This window comes from Balaenoptera acutorostrata, chromosome 8 (assembly GCF_949987535.1).
Source record: "Balaenoptera acutorostrata chromosome 8, mBalAcu1.1, whole genome shotgun sequence".
NCBI classification, from domain to species: Eukaryota; Metazoa; Chordata; class Mammalia; order Artiodactyla; family Balaenopteridae; genus Balaenoptera; species Balaenoptera acutorostrata.
Window position 1 is genome coordinate 48,208,367 of NC_080071.1, and position 19,297 is coordinate 48,227,663.

General features: G+C 35.1%; 1 protein-coding gene across 12 annotated transcripts in view; it reads left to right on the forward strand.

The window, feature by feature from the left end:
- The window catches only part of GULP1 (GULP PTB domain containing engulfment adaptor 1), a 259,120-nt gene that overhangs the window by 143,343 nt on the left and 96,480 nt on the right, over positions 1-19,297 (forward strand). For all 12 annotated transcript variants that reach the window (XM_057551831.1, XM_057551832.1, XM_057551830.1 and 9 more), the window contains 2 exons: positions 10,401-10,475; positions 15,741-15,802. In XM_057551831.1, the coding sequence (XP_057407814.1) occupies positions 10,448-10,475; positions 15,741-15,802 (90 nt within the window). In that variant the 5' untranslated portion in view covers positions 10,401-10,447. The remainder of the gene's footprint in view (positions 1-10,400; positions 10,476-15,740; positions 15,803-19,297) is intronic.

Consider the following 19,297-nt stretch of genomic DNA (forward strand, 5'->3'; position numbering starts at 1 on the left):
ATGTTAGTTGCCAGAACTCCTTGTGAATATGATTAAATGGAGTGTCAAATAAAAAATAAATTCAGATTTAGATACGGAGAGACCTTATTTGAAAAGATTACTGCAATAAGGGGAGTGGATGATTGTGGTAGGGAGAATATGCCAAGCATAGGATCAGCAAGCATCTCAAAGGCTAGGCAGAAAAGGGCTTTTCTCTTATAAGGAGGAGTAACCAAGGCTGGAAAGAATGGGATGTGGGTGGGAAGGTAGGATGAGTGAGGATGGTACAACTGGGGACAATAGACCAGAGAATGTTTTACTCCGAGGTCAGCCTCTTCTTAGAAGAGACTATGAAGGAAGGGTTGAGGCTGCTAGGCTGAGAGTGGGTCACAGGAGCCTGGGGGAAGGAGAGAAGCTTAGCTAAAGTTTGGTCAAATCAAGGTAGCAGGTCTTTTGTCCAGATTGGTCAGTGGCACAAACACTTCAGCTAATCATTAATGAAGCAAAGAATGGGAATTTGGAGGGTCAAAGTCTGGCCTTGTCCTGGATAAACAGGGGAGTGCCCTGAATCTTATCTAAGTCATGTGGGGAAGGGTGGTTCTTTGTAGCAAGCCATTTCCAGAACACAGAGGGATGGGGGATTTCCTTAATCTTTGTTATTTTCCAGGGTCTCAGGGCTAGGGTAAAGTTCAACATGGTCAAGATGGTGATGAAGATAAAGAGATTTCTGAGGAGAAGTGTTTTGGCAGCTAGATGGGAAAGTCTGGTAGAAAGCCCACAGGAAGGAGACCAGCAGATTTAAGATTACCATAGTCCCACTAAAGTTAAAAATAGGAAGTTTTGATTGTAGTCGCAGAGGGAGAATGCATTATTAACTGTGGTCAAAGCAGTATTGCGTGTAGGCAAGTGCAAGTGTAGTGCCTCTAAGAGTAACAGTAATGCCTCTAACAGTAAGGGAAGCATAATTTTCGAGTGGAAATATTTGGAAGCTCTGTTTTGGAGTATTAGATTTCCTGCCCATCAATTCCCTCCTAACAAAGCCACTAACGTTATGAGATGCTCTAGATATCAGGTGAAAAGATATGAGAAGTTTCTTCCAGGGCTGATGTAAGAACTGGTAAAAGGAATAATTTCCCTCTGTCTCTCTATCTTAAAACTGTATAAAGTGATTAAAATGGCAAATCTATGCACATTTATAAATTCCTGATTGTTAGAATTTAATGTAAGGATAAAAACTGCTTACCATACAAAATGTCAAAAAAAAAGATCACATTAAAGCAAGACATTTAAATGAAAAAAATCCTTTCAAGTGAAATACCCTAATAAAAGGCAGAAAATTTGAAACTGAAGTAAAAATTTTTATATTGTTGCTTTGTCTGTAGAGATCAACTGAATCTTAAAACAATATATATTTTACAAATTCTAGTCTTAAAATCCATTGTCTTGAGTCCTAGACTATAATAGCATTAATTGAGCAGTCAAGCTGTTTTATTCTAGTCTTTTAAAGGAATTCAGACAGTTTTGCCAAAGATAATGTTACCTCAGTAATGGGATCCCACAAGTTCTCACTCACAGTTAGATATCAAAGTGTTTGGTGAAATGACGAAAACAGCAGATCTAAAAAGATATAATTCTTTTGTGTACAATCAAAATAAAAAAGAGAGACAGTGTATTGTTGTGAGTTTGAAAAAAGGGGAGAATGTTGAGTAGTATTTGTACAAAGAACTTCAAAGTCTAACCTTTAAAATGAAGCTAAACCTAGGTTACTTTTAGGTCCACATATAGGAGAGCCATGTGTATTCTTTTGTAAATAATGTTTGTTTCAATACTTTGTCTTTAAAATATTTCTCTTAGCATAATTTATTTATTGTTGTGATTATTTCATTTTAGAGAAAGGTAACTGACCTCCCATTAAGAACATAAGATAACCCAGGGAGAGAAATAGTTCATTGATCATTGGATGAAGTTCTCATGAAAAATCTCGATTTAGTTATTGAAACACACTGCTACAAGCCTGCCCAAGTATAGCTCAGGATTTTATAGACACCTGTGGAAGTATATTGGGATACTTATCATGCCCCAGGGATTGCTCAGGTGGTTTGAGATTCCCGCTACATCTCCTTCCCTGGAGCTTTCTCTCTTTTGGTTGAAAGGGCACAACCTTATTCTGGAGGGGGTGAGTGGTGACGCCATCACCAGGCCGATACTCAGTCCCTGCACAGAGTTTTGTGGTATCCCAGCTTTGCCATAATTATTGCCCGGATACTACTGCACAATGCTTAGCTCTGGAAACGACTTTTGAATATACTTCATTCAAATCCTCTTACAATAGAAAATGTTGTTAGAATAAAGTGGTTCAAATTTCATAGCTTTAAGTAAGAATAGGCTGTATTGTGCCTATTTTTCTTTCTGATTCATTGTAGCCTTTATTTTGACCTCACTCTTGGCATTGGAAGAAATTCAGGCCCTTTTAATTTTGTTCCATAGACCTGGTATTTCTGGACCTCATATGTCAAGGTTTTCTCATATATAAGCCATTCTGAAGAGTTGGCCACATTATCAAGCGCTAAAGCTGTCCTTAGACCTTCCTCCCCTCCTAGTCAAGGGTGTTTTGCACAATAGTCTGGTTGGGAGCCTCGGGGAGGGCCAGTGGATGGCTCCCAGAAGGCGATTAGCAGTGTGGCTAGGAGCCCTCTGCCCTAATCAGCACGCGCCACACATGCTCTGCCCTACAACCTGAAACCCTCCCCCCGCCTCACCTTTAGCCTTTGCCCATTTGGGAAGTGACTGTTCACATACACTCTGAAGCTGCCCCTGTGAGCAAAACAGCCATTCCGTGCTTCCTCCTCTCTCTTTCGGGGGTATCTACCTCTTTTATAGGGCTCGTCCCCATCCATAGAGCCCCATACCCATTCTCGCCTACCTGTCAAAGATGATAAGTTCCTTGAAGGCAGGGACCATGTGCTACTTATTTTTACTTTTCCACTCCTATAATGCTTGTCAAATAATGTGGTCTTGAAATGTATCTTTTGGAAGGGCGAAGGATTTTTTTTATGAGTGTTAAGAGATAACAGGTCAATACTATAAAAAAATGAAAATAATGATAAGCATTTATATCCCAAGGTAAGGAATTTCAGAAAACACTAATGCTGCTATTTCTTAGTAAATTATAAATGTATAGCCTCTTAAACACGTATCATGTGACTTCTCCCTCCGTGAAATGTCTCAGTTTGTGCACTGGTTAGTTTTCTCGGCTGCACTTAGTAATGATCTACAAAAGCAAAGAGCCCTTTGCAAATTACAGTCCTACAATACAGTGAAGAAGACTATTATAAGATGTCTTACAATTGGGAGTTTTAAGCAGAGAACCTTTATAATAGACACTAATTAGATCCAGAAGAGTGTCAAAAATGAGCTGAGTTCTCCCAGGAGGATTTTGGAAGTTTCCTTTACCATGGCAAGCAAGGAAGTTCCAACTGCTTTAGAGTATTTAGCAATGTGGAGGAGTTAATGCAGGATCTAAAATTGTCTGACATTATCTCAGGATTACCTTCCTGGATTATATATTCAAAAAGCACACAGAAGTTTTGAGAGTAAAAAAATGCATCTTATATGCATTCACATGAGAAAACTTTTTTTTTTTAACTTCACCTAATTTACCATGCTGCAAAGAACTAAACCTAATGATTAGTCTTCATTATTTTAGCATCATCTCTGTTCTCTTAGTGAACAGGATTATAAGGTGATGTATGACATATTAATGTGAACCATGTTTTAATCAATATTGAGGGGTTTTTTTCTTTTAACCTTGAAAGAATTCAAGGAAAATATGATATTAAATGTACTCATAAGGATAAAAATGAAATTCAGAGGCAGCTGCTTTACAGCTTTTAATATTCATACCATATAGAGTTTCTTTAGTCATAACAGTGTGACAATTTTTTAAAACAAGAGCTTGGGCAGCAGGTTGCAAAGCAGGATACTGCCATTCATTAAAAAGTCACTCTAAACTTCTAAACTAAATTATAAATATCTGTGGACTTCCTTTGGTAAATAGTTTTCAAACTTGGATATGCTGGATTTATTTTAAAAAAATGATTGTTGGCTTCAAGCTTGTTTTAAAATTAGGCCTAAAAAGGTTAAATTTATAGAGTAAATGAATACCAAGTGGCCTCATGGTGCTTTGTCAATGGGATTACTGATTTTTACTTAAAATTTGGGATTAAAAGAATTCATCTAATGGCATCTGCCATTAATGTTTATAATGTATTTAAAATTTTTTATATGGAGGTTTAAAACCCCCAATTGGCTTTAAACTTGGAGTGGTAATATTTTAATACATTATGAATAATTTATGAATTATGAGTTTTTTCCTTGATCATGTTTAAATATTCCATTTGTATTTTGAATATAGCCAGACTTACTTACTTGCCTCTGGATCCTTAAGAAAGATAAAAGCAAAAATGTATATAATAGTTTTTTATAAAGAAATTCAAAATGGGCCTTAGGAAAAAAAAATAACTCCTACCTTTCCCCATATATAATTAGATTATCTGTTTCTTCTTGATCAAGCTTTGCTCTTCTTCATACTTTAAAGATGTTGCTCCTCTGTCTTCTGGTTTGCAGGGTTTCAGATGTGAAAACTGCTGCTGTCCTAATCTTTGTTCCTCCGTACATGTCTTTTTTTCTGGCTGCTTTTTTAAGATTTTCTCTTTGTTCTTAAATTTGAGCAATTTGATTATGATGTGTCATGGTGTTGTTTTCTTTTTGTTTCTCATATTTGGGGTTTAAGTTTGTTGAATCTCTGGGTTTATATTTTTCATCATTTGAAAAATTCTCAGCCTTTCTTTCTTCAAATATTTTTCTAACTCTCTCCTCTCCTTCAGGGACTATTCAACCACTTGAGGTTTTTCCATAATTCAGTGATCCTCTGTCTCTCCCTCCCTCCCTCCCTCCCTCCCTTCCTTCCTTCCTTCCTTCCTCCTTTCCTCCTTCCCTTCCTTTCTCCCTCCCTCCCTCCCTCTGTTTCTTCCTTCCTGCCTGCCAGCTAGACTCTTTTCTGTGTTGCATTATAATTTCTATGTCTGTGTCTTCAATTTCACTACTCTTTTCTTCTGCAATGTCTTACCTGCCATTAATCTCATATAGTATATTTTTTATTTTATACACTGTGGTTTTCACTTCTAGAAGTTCTATTTGGGTGTTTTTTTTGTATCTGTTTAATCTATCTCCTAGCTTCTTGAGCATATGGAACATATCTAAATGTCCTTGCCTACCACTACCATCATCCAGGTCATTTGTAGATCAGTCTTGATTAATTTTTCTTCCCATTGTGGATTGTATTTTTCTGCTTCTTTGCATGTGAGATAGATATATATATATAGCCATACACCCTCCCCACCCCACCCCCACACATACATTTTATTGCATATCAAGTATCGTGAATTTTACCATGTTGGGTGCTAATTAACCTTAAAATCTTTTTGAGCATAGTTTGGGATATAGAGAAGTTACTTGGAAATAGTTTGATTCTTTTGGGTCTTGTTTTTAAAGATTTGTCAGGTGAGGCCAAAGCAGCATTTATTCTAGCCTTAATTTTTCCCCACTGATAAGGTGAGACTCTTCCTAGTAATCTAATTGAAGTTCTGTGAATTCAAAATTTTCCTTCCTTGCTATTGGTTCTTGTGTGAGCTACAGGCACTGTTCTCTCTACATTTTGTGAGTGGCTCTTTCCTCAGTCTTGGGTCATTATCAGTACTCAGTTCAATTGTAAGAAGGATTTTTTGCAGGTATCTTTAGTGCTTTCGGTAGAGTTCTTTGCTCTCCAGTGCTCTTGACTGCAAAATAGGCATCTTCATTTCACCACATTCTCAGCAATATCTCCAAAACTCAGGGAGATTGCTGGGGTTCACCTGAGTTCCACCTCCCTGGACCATAGTCTGGAAACCTTCTCCATGCATTAAGCCAGGGAAGTCATAGGGCTTACCTTATTTGTTTTTCATCTCTCATGGATCACTGTCCTTTGTTGCCTGATGTCTAATGTCTTAACAGTCATTGTTTCATACCTCTTGTTTCATTTTTTAGGTGTTTCAGATGGTAAGAGAAATATAGCCTCTGTTACTCTGTCTTGGCCAGAAGCAAAAGTGTCTAAATAAATCTACATAGCTGAATTTAATATATGGAAAGGTGTCAACATAAATTTCTGAGGAAGGTTTGGATTATTTATTAAATGATAGTGGTTCTTTTTTTTTAAATACCATTGGGAAATCAGTGTATGTTTTCATACCATATAGCACTGTTAATCTTAAAGAGTTTTATATTTTAAAAACAGGATTATAAAAAGTATAGCACATGCAAATACACACAGAGACACACAATATTCAATAGTCAATCCCGGGGAATGTGAAATTGAATGAGTGTTGTCATATAACTGATGGCCATGTAAATTGTTACAACCCCGTTATGTTTAGTTAAAAAAAAAATAGAAAACCTAAATAGTAATACTTTATACCTAGTGATTTTTACTCTGGGATGCTATTTTATGGGAAAAATGAATAAAAGATAATATTTATGTAAATTATTCCCTTTGTATATATTTAGCTAAAATTTAGAAATAATAGTTGTTTAATGATAGGGCAATGATGCATCCATGTGTATATAGTCACCAAAACAATCTTTACGAAAAGTTTATCCAAGGGGAAAGATTTATATTATATTGTAAATGGAAGCAAAATAGGTTTATATAGAACTTATATTTCTTAACTTATTAATGTGTTAAGTTGATAATGACATATATCTTATTATGTAAACTGTAGAGTGCATTAAAACATGTATTTTTTTAAAATTTATTTATTTAATTTATTTTTGGCTGCGTTGGGTCTTCCTTTCTGCATGCGTGCTTCCTCTAGTTGCGGAGAACAGGGGCTACTCTTCGTTGCAGTGCGTGGGCTTCTCATTGCGTTGGCTTCTCTTGTTGTGGAGCATGGGCTCTAGGCACGCAGGCGTCCGTAGTTGTGGCTTGCGGGCTCTAGAGCGCAGGCTCAGTAGTTGTGGCCTACGGGCTTCGTTGCTCCGCGGCATGTGGGAACTTCCCGGAGCAGGGCTTGAACCCTTGTCCCCTGCATTGGCAGGCGGATTCTTAACCACTGCACCACCAGAGAAGCCCAAAACATGTATTGTTATACATTAAACAAGTGTAAGTATATTGAATGCCGACTTAGCGTCATGCACTGTACTATATACATGGGCATAGAGAGGGGAAGTAAGATCTGTTTTACAAAGAAGTGTAGAGTGCCATAGGATCAAATAAATAGGCTAAAGAATGGTGTTTGGAAAGTGAAATTATTGTTTTTTATTTATATTACAAGAATGGCTTATCTGATATTCATTGACATTTATATCTGTATGTTTTGTGAGCAGGCAACAATGCTTCTGGTGTTTTAGAGTCATAGAATTGTACTGTTATTTTATACTCTCCTTATTTGGCCTACTGAACTTTATACACATATTCTAAGGTTTATTATCTTTTGTCTGTACGTCCCCAAAGAGCTTATATTATATCGTTCTTAATTTAAAAAGCACAATATTATTTAATTTCATGGATTTTAAAATTATATAGTGTTAAATGCCTTTATATGTTATGGTCTGCTATTGTTGAAAATGTCTACCTAAAAGTGATGAGATTTGGGTAGTGAAGAGGCATACTGAATTTGATCTGCTGACTAATAGACATCATGGTATTGGTCTCTTTATTTTTCCAGAGAAGCTGAATCTTACATTTGGATACATTATATTCCTTTTCTGCTAGTTTTTGATCTTCACTTATTCCTTGAGGATATGATCAATTAATAATCACGTCTATTAGGTTCTAGGTGAAGAGTAACTCTTGCGAGAATACAGAATATATTTTGTCCTTATTGTATTTCTTTGCATCTTGCAGAGTGCCTGGAACTGGAGATCAATAAATAATTTCTGAGTGAATGAATAAATTAACTGTAGAAAATGAAGTCATTATTTTTCTTTAATTAATTAATTAATTTATTTATTTTTGGCTGTGTTGAGTCTTCGTTTCTGTACGAGGGCTTTCTCTAGTTGCGGCAAGCGGGGGCCACTCTTCATCGCGGTGCGCGGGCCTCTCACTATCGCGGCCTCTCTTGTTGCGGAGCACAGGTTCCAGACGCGCAGGCTCAGTAGTTGTGGCTCACGGGCCTAGTTGCTCCGCGGCATGTGGGATCTTCCCAGACCAAGGCTTGAACCCGTGTCCCCTGCATTGGCAGGCAGATTCTCAACCACTGTGCCACCAGGGAAGCCCGAAAATGAAGTCATTTTAATCGTTTATATATATATATATATATATATATATATATATATATATATATATATATATAAATTGTTAAAATGTTATATTGTTAATATACATGGAATACATGGAATAATTATCTTGGCATTCTAATTCTTAAAATGTATTCTCTACCTATCTTGTATTGGTAGCATATATCATGAGAAGATGAGTAAAGTATGGGGTGAATAACAGATTGATATTATTGTGTCATTATCTAAGTCTACTAAACAATGCCAAGTAATATTTTATAATTCAATTAACTATTTTAATTTTTCTTTGGGAGTAGAAGTGCAAGGACAGAGATAGCAGTAATTTCACTGCAATAACAACTTTATGATAAAGATTAATTTCTCTGCTGTGCTTCAGTTGCTATGTAGATTTATGGAGAGTGTTACGGACTGAATGTTTGTGTCCCCTGCAAATTCATATGTTGAAGGCCTCTCCCCCAGAGTGCTGGTATTTGAAGATAGAGCCTTTAGGAGCTAATTAGGTTTAGATGAGGTCATGAAGGTGGGGCCCCAGTGATGGGATTAGTGTCCTCATGAGAACAAGAAGAGACAAGAGTGCCCTCTCTCTTTCTGTCGTGTGAGGAGACAGCCAGAAGGTGGCTGTTTACAAGCCAGGAAGAAGGTCCTCATTAGAACCCTACCGTGCTGGCACCCTAAAGTATGACTCTCAAACTTCCAGCCTCTAGAACTCTGAGGAATAAATTTCTGTTGTTTAAGCCACCCAGTTGATGGTATCTTGTTATGGCAGTCTGAGCAGACCAAAATAAAAATTGTTACTGAGAAGTAGGGTGCTGCTGTAACAAACACCTAAAAATGTGGAAACAGCTTTGGAATTGGGTAATGGGGGGAAGCTAGAAGAGTTTTGAAGGGATTACTAAAGACGATTCTGGTGAGAGGAGAGCTGGAGAGGAAGTCTCCATCTTCTTAGAGAATACATAGATAATCATGAACAGAATGTTGGTAGAAATCTGAATGGTAAAGGCCATTCTGATAAGGTCTCGGAAAAGTGAAACATGTTTTTTGAACAACGGTGAAAAGGTGATCATTGTAATAAAGTGGCAAAAAACTTGGCCAAATTGTATTTGTGTTCTAGTGTTTTGTGGAGGGTAAAACTTGCAATCAATAAAATTGGATATTTAGCTGAGGGAATTTCTAAGCAAAATGTTGAAGGAGGGGCTTGGTTCCTTCTAATTGATTATAGTAAAATGTGAGAAGGAAATGAATTTGTTAAGCAAAAAGTAATCAGTACTTAAAGATTTGGAAAATTCTCAGCCAATCCATGTAGCAGAGAACACCAAAGGTATGGCCAAACAGCCCTTTGATGAGATTAGTATCTGTGTGAATTACAGACCTAATCAGCTACTCTAGCAAAACACTGCCAGTTTCAACTGAAGAAGATGGAGATGGGATGAAATGAAGAAAAGCGTTTGGATTTCTTAGATCTCACAGGATGGGACCATACAGCTATTTGGCTGTGAATGTGCACTATTCTTCAAGACTAGGAATGAATGATCCTGAAGGTGACTCAGAGATCATCAAGGCTCCCTCCTTGGCTTCAGGGGTGGGGAGTGGGAGGTATGCCATTGCCTTGGTTTCAACAGATAGGAAGCAGCCGCCTGGAGCATCATGGGACACAGGACTGCCAAGCATAGCCTGATTGGGGGGGCATGACCCCCATTTATATCAGAAGACTTCTGTTTATCCACCACTGCTGTTAATGATAACCCAAAACATTACCACACTTCTTGCCAACAAGCTCAGGGAAAAGTTAACCTTCTTTATTATTAAATTTGAAGGTAAATATAATTAGTGAAAGATGTATAATAGGAAAAAAGACAAAAAAATTAAGGAACTTTGGAGGAATTTCATTTGATATATTGTTCTTGTCTGCTGTGCCACTCATAATATTGAGTACTTACGTTTATTCTTACCCATTGTCCTTCAGGATATTGTGAAATATTGTTTTTAAACATCTAGAAAATTTAAAAAGACTTTGTGATTAAAATAATTTACATAAAATAGGTTGGTCAACATTCCTTTATTTATGCTTTACTATTTTCTTAATTTTATAGGATATAAAGTGTGACTGAACTGAACATCTATTTGGTTGTTCCTCATCATGAACCGTGCTTTTAGCAGGAAGAAAGGTAAGTGTGTCCATTAAAGACCTGGGAGTCATTTCAATATTACTGTGTAAATCAAGCAGAGATGTTAAGAAATCACTTTTTCCGATTAACAAACCATGTGACTCTAGAATGAAGTTAGAGTCGCAAAAAGTAAAGTGATCTGAGTTAGGAAGTTAGTCCTAACTTCACTTTTCATAGCCATAGTACTAAATTCCCTGAGCTTACATGGGCTATAGTGATTTAAATTCACTCGTGTGTGTGTGTGTGCATGCACTTCACTTTTTATTGAATAATGTATAAGGATTCATGATAGGTGAATTGATAGCAAGAGGCCAAATAAATTTGTTATTAATTTGAAAGTAGGAATTTAAAATAAGTATAAATATATCATAATTATCAGTACAGAAATTTTTTTAAGGGGCAGGAAAACATGGCATTTGGCAAAATATTTCTTGATACACTCATAAGAAAGATAGAAAAATTTGATAGTTTTATATAGTTCAGTAAAGTTAAAATAATGTATCCTTGCCATTCTAGAAGGAGTTCTCTAGTGGTGGGCACAGGGCTCTCTCCTGTTTAACATGCTGTCAATGACCTGGGAGAGAATACTTAAACGATGCCACTCAAGTTCTTAGGTGATTGAAAGTAGGAAGAGATAACTGATGTGGTAGGATTACAGGCATATGGGGGGGAAATGACTAGTTAGGTCATATTCCACACTGTAAACTTACTAAGATATTGTAAATTGCCAAACATGGGTCGAGAACCTCTAACACTTCTATACTTATTTATATATTGTTATTATTTGGAAGATACACCTTAATTGCTGTGTGGGTAAAACATGGCTGAAGAATACAGTCATCAGTGTGGTTATCAAAGGTTCCAGTTCATTTTCTAATGGATGAATAATGAACAGTCTTGAACAAGGAAATAGATTGTTCTGTTCTACTCCATGCCATCAGGCACAGTGTGTTCTTGCTTTTAAGGATGAATTGACACACTGTAACATGCCTGGTTGAGAAAGGCTGAGATGACTTCAGGACTTTCAACCATGCAACAGGAAGCACGGCTGAGAACCCTTGGTGTGGTCTTGCAATTTTTGAAGACCTATGAATGTTTGAATGCTGTCATTTGGTCATGGAACTAACTTTAATAAAGGACAAATAGGTGTAAATTATAAGGTCATTGATTAAATGTAGGAAAAAAATTCCAACAAAGTTGTGCCAAAGTATAATGGAATTATTCAAAGTATTACCTTTATTTTTTACTGAAATGAGAGGTGTTCAAACATTTGGATGTGGTACAGAGGATTAATGTATTCAGTAGGGATTTAGGTAATGTGACGAACTTTCAGGCACTTTTCAACCCTGGGAAACTAGGAATTTATTATTTTACTTATTTTTCAGAATAAGAGGAAGGCAAAATGACATTTATTGTGGTCTGTAGCTTGCTTCTGATTTAAAACATATACCAAAAATAAAATCATGCTTCTTTTTATTCCCTTTACTAGTAAAAAATCTAGAAATAATTCTCTGATATGTAGAAGTATTTTTAATAAGACAATAAAAACCTTACATCACAACTCATCACTTTAAACACACTTCCTTGTTTTTTAAAGACACTTCAATATCTTCGCTTCTTTTTATTTGCTTAGAATTCCCTTTCCCATGGTTTTAAAATTGAAACTTCACATTTCTAATTTACTCTTTATTTGAAGGGGATTTGGAGTGGTTTTTCACTGAGAAATCCCAAGTGTTGGATAGTATGAGTAACTGCCGATTGTATATTTGTCTCACTTGAAGACACTGAGAGTACAACCATGAGGAAAATTAGAGAATCAAGAAGCAGAAGCACTTGTTATTTCCTGCTTTGCTGCATTCTCTTTAAATTTCTTTTGACTTCTCTTATTTTTCAAGTCTAGTGATTACATATCAGAAAATTATTGATCAATATTTCACTCCAGTTCAGTTAGAACCTGATGCCGGAAGTTCTACCTTAAGTTCACCAGTCACTTCACACTCTCTCGTTTATTACAGTTGTTAAAAGAAAACTTCTTGGAGCCTGTGCTCCTAGTTTCAACCAGTAGCACTATTTGTTTTATTTTAATTTGAGATGCAAAACTGGAATTGTATCAGAGAATTCATATACTTGACCATCAGGAACTGTAATTATAACCCTAGAGAATATATAATTCAAGTCATCTTTCCAATAACTAGCATCAACATACACTGTACTGTACTCTAAACAAAACAAGATCATCTTTTATCATTAAAAACTTATCTCTTATTTCATAGATATCCAATTTACTTGGTTATTACATGCAACCTTACTGAATCAGAAACCCAAGGGAAAGAGATTATCTTAAACCTAAACATAATTCTTTTTTTTCCTCTTTTTATTAAATCTCCCAATTAGTAATTTGGTATTCTTTGATTGAATTGTCCGGGCACTTCACTGATTTTCTTTGCAAATGCTTAAATGGTTATTAGAGTTGCTCACAGGGTCTGAAAAATACTGAATGTACTAGAATTGCATCATTTTGGACTATTTTGAAAAGCTCTGTAAAAATTATGTAACCCCAGATTCATAGATTAAATTTTAATGAATGTTTTATAGCTTCTTTCTTTCCCTATGTTAGCTTTCTTTTTGAATTTTTAAAATCTTATATTCTATTTATTATGTCAAAAATTAATCATTTAGTTAAAAAAGCATAAAACATAGCATATGAATAAATGTGACTAAATAATTCAACTAATTACACTTTATGTTCTTTACTTATCAGTTGATATACTGATGAGTAGAAATAATCATAGTACAAAGCACTTAAATTTCAATAGTATTTAAATATTTTCCTTTTCATGAAAATTTTATTCAAATGCATCCATTCATCCATCAATATTTAGTTTTAAATTAATATGTTCAAAGTAGGTTTTTTCACTATGTTAAGCTCTGGTGATACAAGAATAATGAAGTTTACTGCATCTTTCTAGATGAACTCTTAATCTAAATACATTTGAATACCTAGATTTATTGACCCAGTAGTCAGAGTGGTTTGACAGCTGTCAAATATTTTTGAAATGTTGGCCTTTCCTTTTATGTGAATGTTCACTATTAAGTCAGTGATTATAGTTTAATATCAAGAAAGGGAACACATTCTAGAGTGTCTATATGTTCCTGTTTCTTTACCAGTTCTATGTATCCAATATCTTTTGTGGGTCCATATAGTGACCAAAGACCATCATCTGTACCCTTTCTTCAAGGTCAGCCACATCTGTATGAGCTAACATATAGTTTTGTTCTGTCCGTTTTTTCTTTTGCCAAAGTATAAATTAGAATGACATTAAGGACTTATTTTGGAAATCCTTCAGGTTTAATAAGTGTATTACCTATACTAGAGGTATGTAATGAACAACCATTAAATCGTCAGCACTTGGTGTGTGGATGTAGATTTTTTGTCATTGTAGTAACTGCAGCTTATCTGCTGGTAATTTAGCATTGTGATTATTTTAGTCTTTCACCAATAACAGCTAGATATACCTAACCTCTTTCTAGGTTACTGCAATACGAGACTATAACAAAGGCAGTGTCATGAGTTTTCGAATAATAGTGGTTTAGAGGAGAAAACAGTTATCCCTCTGCTTCAGGATTGGAATGAACCATCGTATTCAAACTTTAGTTAGACTTTGCATCCTCCTGAACTATGCTGTGTGTCTTGGAAAAGGAGACATGAGAAGAATTGAGTTAAGGGGTAAAAAAAAGGAACTAGATATCTTTTTAGGTTTTCTGAAGGCAGGTCTTTGATGTTTTTATTATCTTGGTATACAGTATTGTGATAAATTTATTTTAATATACAAGAGCAAGACTATATTCCACATCTAAGTACAAATTATTCTTGAATTAATCATATCACTATCCGGTAGCAATCATAAAGAGAAAACTATAGTTAAAATGAAAATCCATACAAGAAATAAGAGTTATACATTATTGTCAATGTCAGTATGTCGATACCGCTTTTTGAAGCCTAGGATGTATTGCTTCTCAAAATATTTCACCCAAGTACGGCTGTCACATATCCACTTCAGTAATCAGAAATAGCCCTAAAATTCATCATGGGCGCAGGATTTTATTGATCCCTCATGTTTTGTCTTAGAAATTCTTGTGAATATTGCACTGCACCCCATAAACATATTTAACATATAGTGCATTATCCTTTGAATGGTTTAAAATAATTAAAATTCCAGGAATATATGCCATTTTCTCTATGTCTTCACATTCCCCCAGTTTGAGAACATATTAATTATACCGAACTAGTTTCTGTTAACATCATTTTTAAATGTTCTGAATTGAATGTTGAAAATGCTTTGTTAGTAATCTGATATTTTCTTTTAGTGTGTACTTATTTAATATTTTTCATGGTAAAGTATATGTCTGATTTTATTCTATTTATAATATTGATTCTAAATTTTTAAATTCCCATTGGGAGTAAAATATTCACAAAACTCCACTTAAGAAGTCATATATTTGAAGATTGAGAAGTTTTACTACAGACAAATGCAGTTTGTGAAAAATCAGCAAATTTGATTTGTGTAAACATTAGCATGTTTTGCTTTTTCCCTGCTTATTTGTTCCACAAAATATTTTTGGAAGATATGTGGAATATGTAAATCAAATTCAAAAATTGAATGAAAATTTTATTTTCTATTTCTATCAATAATATACAATACAAATTACTTTCGATATCTTCTATTTTTTTTAACATCTTTACTGGAGTATAATTGCTTTACAATCTTCTATTCTTTTAGTTACTTTTATTTCTATTATTCTATTACACTAATTTAAATAGTGTAATAATTTCAAATTAGTGCATTTAAGATTATTTATATCCAAAACTCCTGATAGTGGACCCTCAATCAGTGTTTCTCTAAATTGAGGCTAAAAAATTATCCTAATATTATATTAATTTTTAAATGAATTTAGTAGATTGTTTCATTTCAGCTTTATATAAATGCAGTTGTTAGTTTAATGTTAGAATTTCTGTTACTAAGTAGTTAATTCTTGATACTAAGGAATAGTAACAGTCATGAGAAAAGAGCAGATTACTATTTATTGAAAAGGGAATTAAGAAAAATAACCTGTTATTCATGAGAATATCAAATGAAATAAGAAAAATAACACATAATTATTCACATAATTGTGCTCCCATCCACATCAGACTCTTTCAAATGCGTGAATATGACACCCTTAGAACCTGTGATTTAATTTAACACTGTGTATTCTTCATTGCAGACAAAACATGGATGCATACGCCAGAGGCTTTATCAAAACATTACATTCCTTATAATGCAAAGGTAAAACAGTTCATATGATATTATTGAATTTTATTTTGCTATAGTATATTGCTAATTTATTTATTTTTTTAATTTAACATCTTCATTGGAGTATAATTGCTTTAGAATGTTGTGTTAGTTTCTGCTGTATAACAAAGTGAACCAGCTATATGTATACATATATCACCATATCCCCTCCCTCTTGCGTCTCCCTCCCACCCTCCCTATCTCACCCCTCTAGTCACAAAGCACTGAGCTGATCTCCCTCTGCATTGCAGCTGCTTCCCACTAGCTATCTATTTTATATTTGGTAGTGTATATATGTCAATCCTACTCTCTCAATTCGTCCCATCTTACCCATCCCCTTCTCCATGTCCGCAAGTCAGTTCTCTATGTCTGCATCTTTATTCCTGTCCTGCCCCTAGGTTCATCAGAAACTTTTTTTTTTTCAGATTACATATATATGTGTTAGCATACGGTATTTGTTTTTCTCTTTTTGACTTACTTCATTATGTATGACAGACTCTAGGTCCATCCACCTCACTACAAATAACTCAATTTCATTTCATTTTATGGTTGAGTAGTATTCCACTGTATATATGTGCCACATCTTCTTTATCCATTCATCTGTTGATGGACACTTAGGTTGGTTCCATGTCCTGGCTATTGTAAATAGTGCTGCAATGAACACTGTGGTACATAACTCTTTTTGAATTATGGTTTTCTCAGGGAATATGCCCAGTAGTGGGATTGCTGGGTCATATGGTAGTTTTATTTTTAGTTTCTCAAGGAACCTCCATACTGTTCTCCATGGTGGCTCTATCAATGTACAATCCCACCAACAGTGCAAGAGGGTTCTCTTTTCTCCACACCCTCTCCAGGATTTATTGTTTGTAGAGTTTTTGATGGTGGCGTGTGAGGTGTGAGATGATACCTCGTAGTTTTGATTTGCATTTCTCTAATGATTAGTGACATTGAGCATCCTTTCATGTGTTTGTTGGCAATCTGTATATGTTCTTTGGAGAAATGTCTATTTAGGTCTTTTACCTATTTTTGGATTGGGTCGTTTGTTTTTTTGATATTGAACTGCATGAGCTGCTTGTATATTTTGGAGATTAATCCTTTGTCAGTTGCTTCGTTTGCAAATATTTTCTCCCATTCTGAGGGTTTTCTTTTCATCTTGTTTATGGTTTCCTTTGCTGTGCAAAAGCTTTTAAGTTTCATTAGGTCCCATCTATTTCTTTTTGTTTTTATTTCCGTTTCTCTGGGAAGTGGGTCAAAAAGGATCTTGCTGTGATTTATGTCATAGAGTGTTCTTCCTATGTTTTCCTCTAACAGTTTTATAGTGTCTGGCCTTACATTTAGGTCTTTAATCCATTTTGAGTTTATTTTGGAGTATGGTGTTAGGAAGTATGCTAATTTCATTCTTTTACATGTAGCTGTCCAGTTTTCCCAGCACAACTTTTTGAAGAGGCTGTCTTTTCTCCATTGTATATTCTTGCCCCCTTTATCAAAGATAAGGTGACCATATGTGCATGGGTTTATCTCTGGGCTTTCTATCCTGTTCCATTGATCTATATTTCTGTTTTTGTGCCAGTACCATACTGTCTTGATTACTGTAGCTTTGTAGTATAGTCTGAAGTCAGGGAGCCTGATTCCTCCAGCTCCGTCTTTCTTTCTTAAGATTGCTTTGGCTATTCTGGGCCTTTTGTGTTTCCATACACATTGTGAAATTTTTTGTTGTCATTCTGTGAAAAATGCCATTGGTAGTTTGATAGGGATTGCATTAAATCAGTAGATTGCTTTGGGTAGTATAGTCATTTTCACAATGTAGATTCTTCCAATCCAAGAACGTGGTATATCTCTCCATCTCTTTGCATCATTTTTAATTTCTTTCATCAGTGTCTTATAGTTTTCTGAGTACAGGTCTTTTACCTCCTTAGGTAGGTTTATTCCTAGATATTTTATTCTTTTTGTTGCAGTGGTAAATGGGAGTGTTTTCTTAATTTCTCTTTCAGATTTTTCATCATTAGTGTATAGGAATGCAAGAGATTTCTGTGCATTAATTTTGTATCCTGCTACTTTACCAAATTCATTGATTAGCTCTAATAGTTTTCTGGTAGCAGCTTTAGGATTCTCTATGTATAGTATCATGTCATCTGCAAGCAGTGACAGTTTTACTTCTTTTTTTCAGATTTTTAAATTTCTTTTTCTTCTCTGATTGCTGTGGCTAAAACTTCCAAAGCTATGTTGAATAATAGGGGTGAGAGTGGGCAATCTTGTCTTGTTCCTGATCTTAGAGGAAATAGTTTCAGTTTTTCACCATTGAAAACAATGTTGTCTGTGGGTTTGTCATATATGGCCTTTATTATATTGGGGTAAGTTCCCTCTGCCTACTTTCTGGAGAGTTTTTATCATAAATGGGTGTTGAATTTTGTCAAAAGCTTTTTCTGCATCTATTGAGATGATTATATGGTTTTTATCCTTCAATTTGTTAATATGGTGTATCACATGAATTGATTTCCGTATATTGAAGAATCCTTGCATTCCTAGGATAAACCCCACTTGATCATGGTGTATGATCCTTTTAATGTGCTGTTGGATTTTGTTTGCTAGTATTTTGTTGAGGACTTTTGCATCTATGTTCGTCAGTGATATTGGCCTGTAGTTTTCTTTTTTTGTGACATCTTTGTCTGGTTTTGGCATCAGGGTGATGGTTGCCTCGTAGAAGAGTTTGGGAGTGTTCCTCCTTCTGCTATATTTTGGAAGAATTTGAGAAGGATAGGTGTTAGCTCTTCTCTAAATGTTTGATAGAGTTCGCCTGTGAAGCCATCTGGTCCTGGGCTTTTTTTGTTGGAAGATTTTTAATCACAGTCTCAATATCAGTGCTTGTGATTGGTCTGTTTATATTTTCTGTTTCTTCCTGGTTGAGTCGCAGAAGGTTGGGCTTTTTTAAGAATTTGTCCATTTCTTCCAGGTTTTCTATTTTATTGGCATATAGTTGCTTGTAGTAATCTCTCATGATCCTTTATATTTCTTCAGTGTCAGTTGTTACTTCTCCTTTTCCATTTCTAATTCTGTTGATTTGAATATTCTCCCCTTTTTTCTTGATGAGTCTGGCTAATGGTTTATCAATTTTGTTTATCTTCTCAAAGAACCAGCTTTTAGTTTTATTGATCTTTGCTATTATTTCCTTTATTTCTTTTTCATTTATTTCTGATCTGATCTTTATGATTTCTTTCCTTCTGCTAACTTTCAGGTTTTTTTGTTCTTCTTTCTCTAATTGCTTTAGGTGTAAGGTTAGGTTGTTTATTTGAGATGTTTCTTGAAGTAGGATTGTATTGCTATAAACTTCCCTCTTAGAACTGCTTTTGCTGCATCCCATAGGTTTTGGGTCACTGTGTTTTCATTGTCATTTGTCTCTAGGTATTTTTTGATTTCCTCTTTGATTTCTTCAGTGATCTCTTGCTTGTTTAGTAGAGTATTGTTTAGCCTCCATGTGTTTGTATTTTTTAC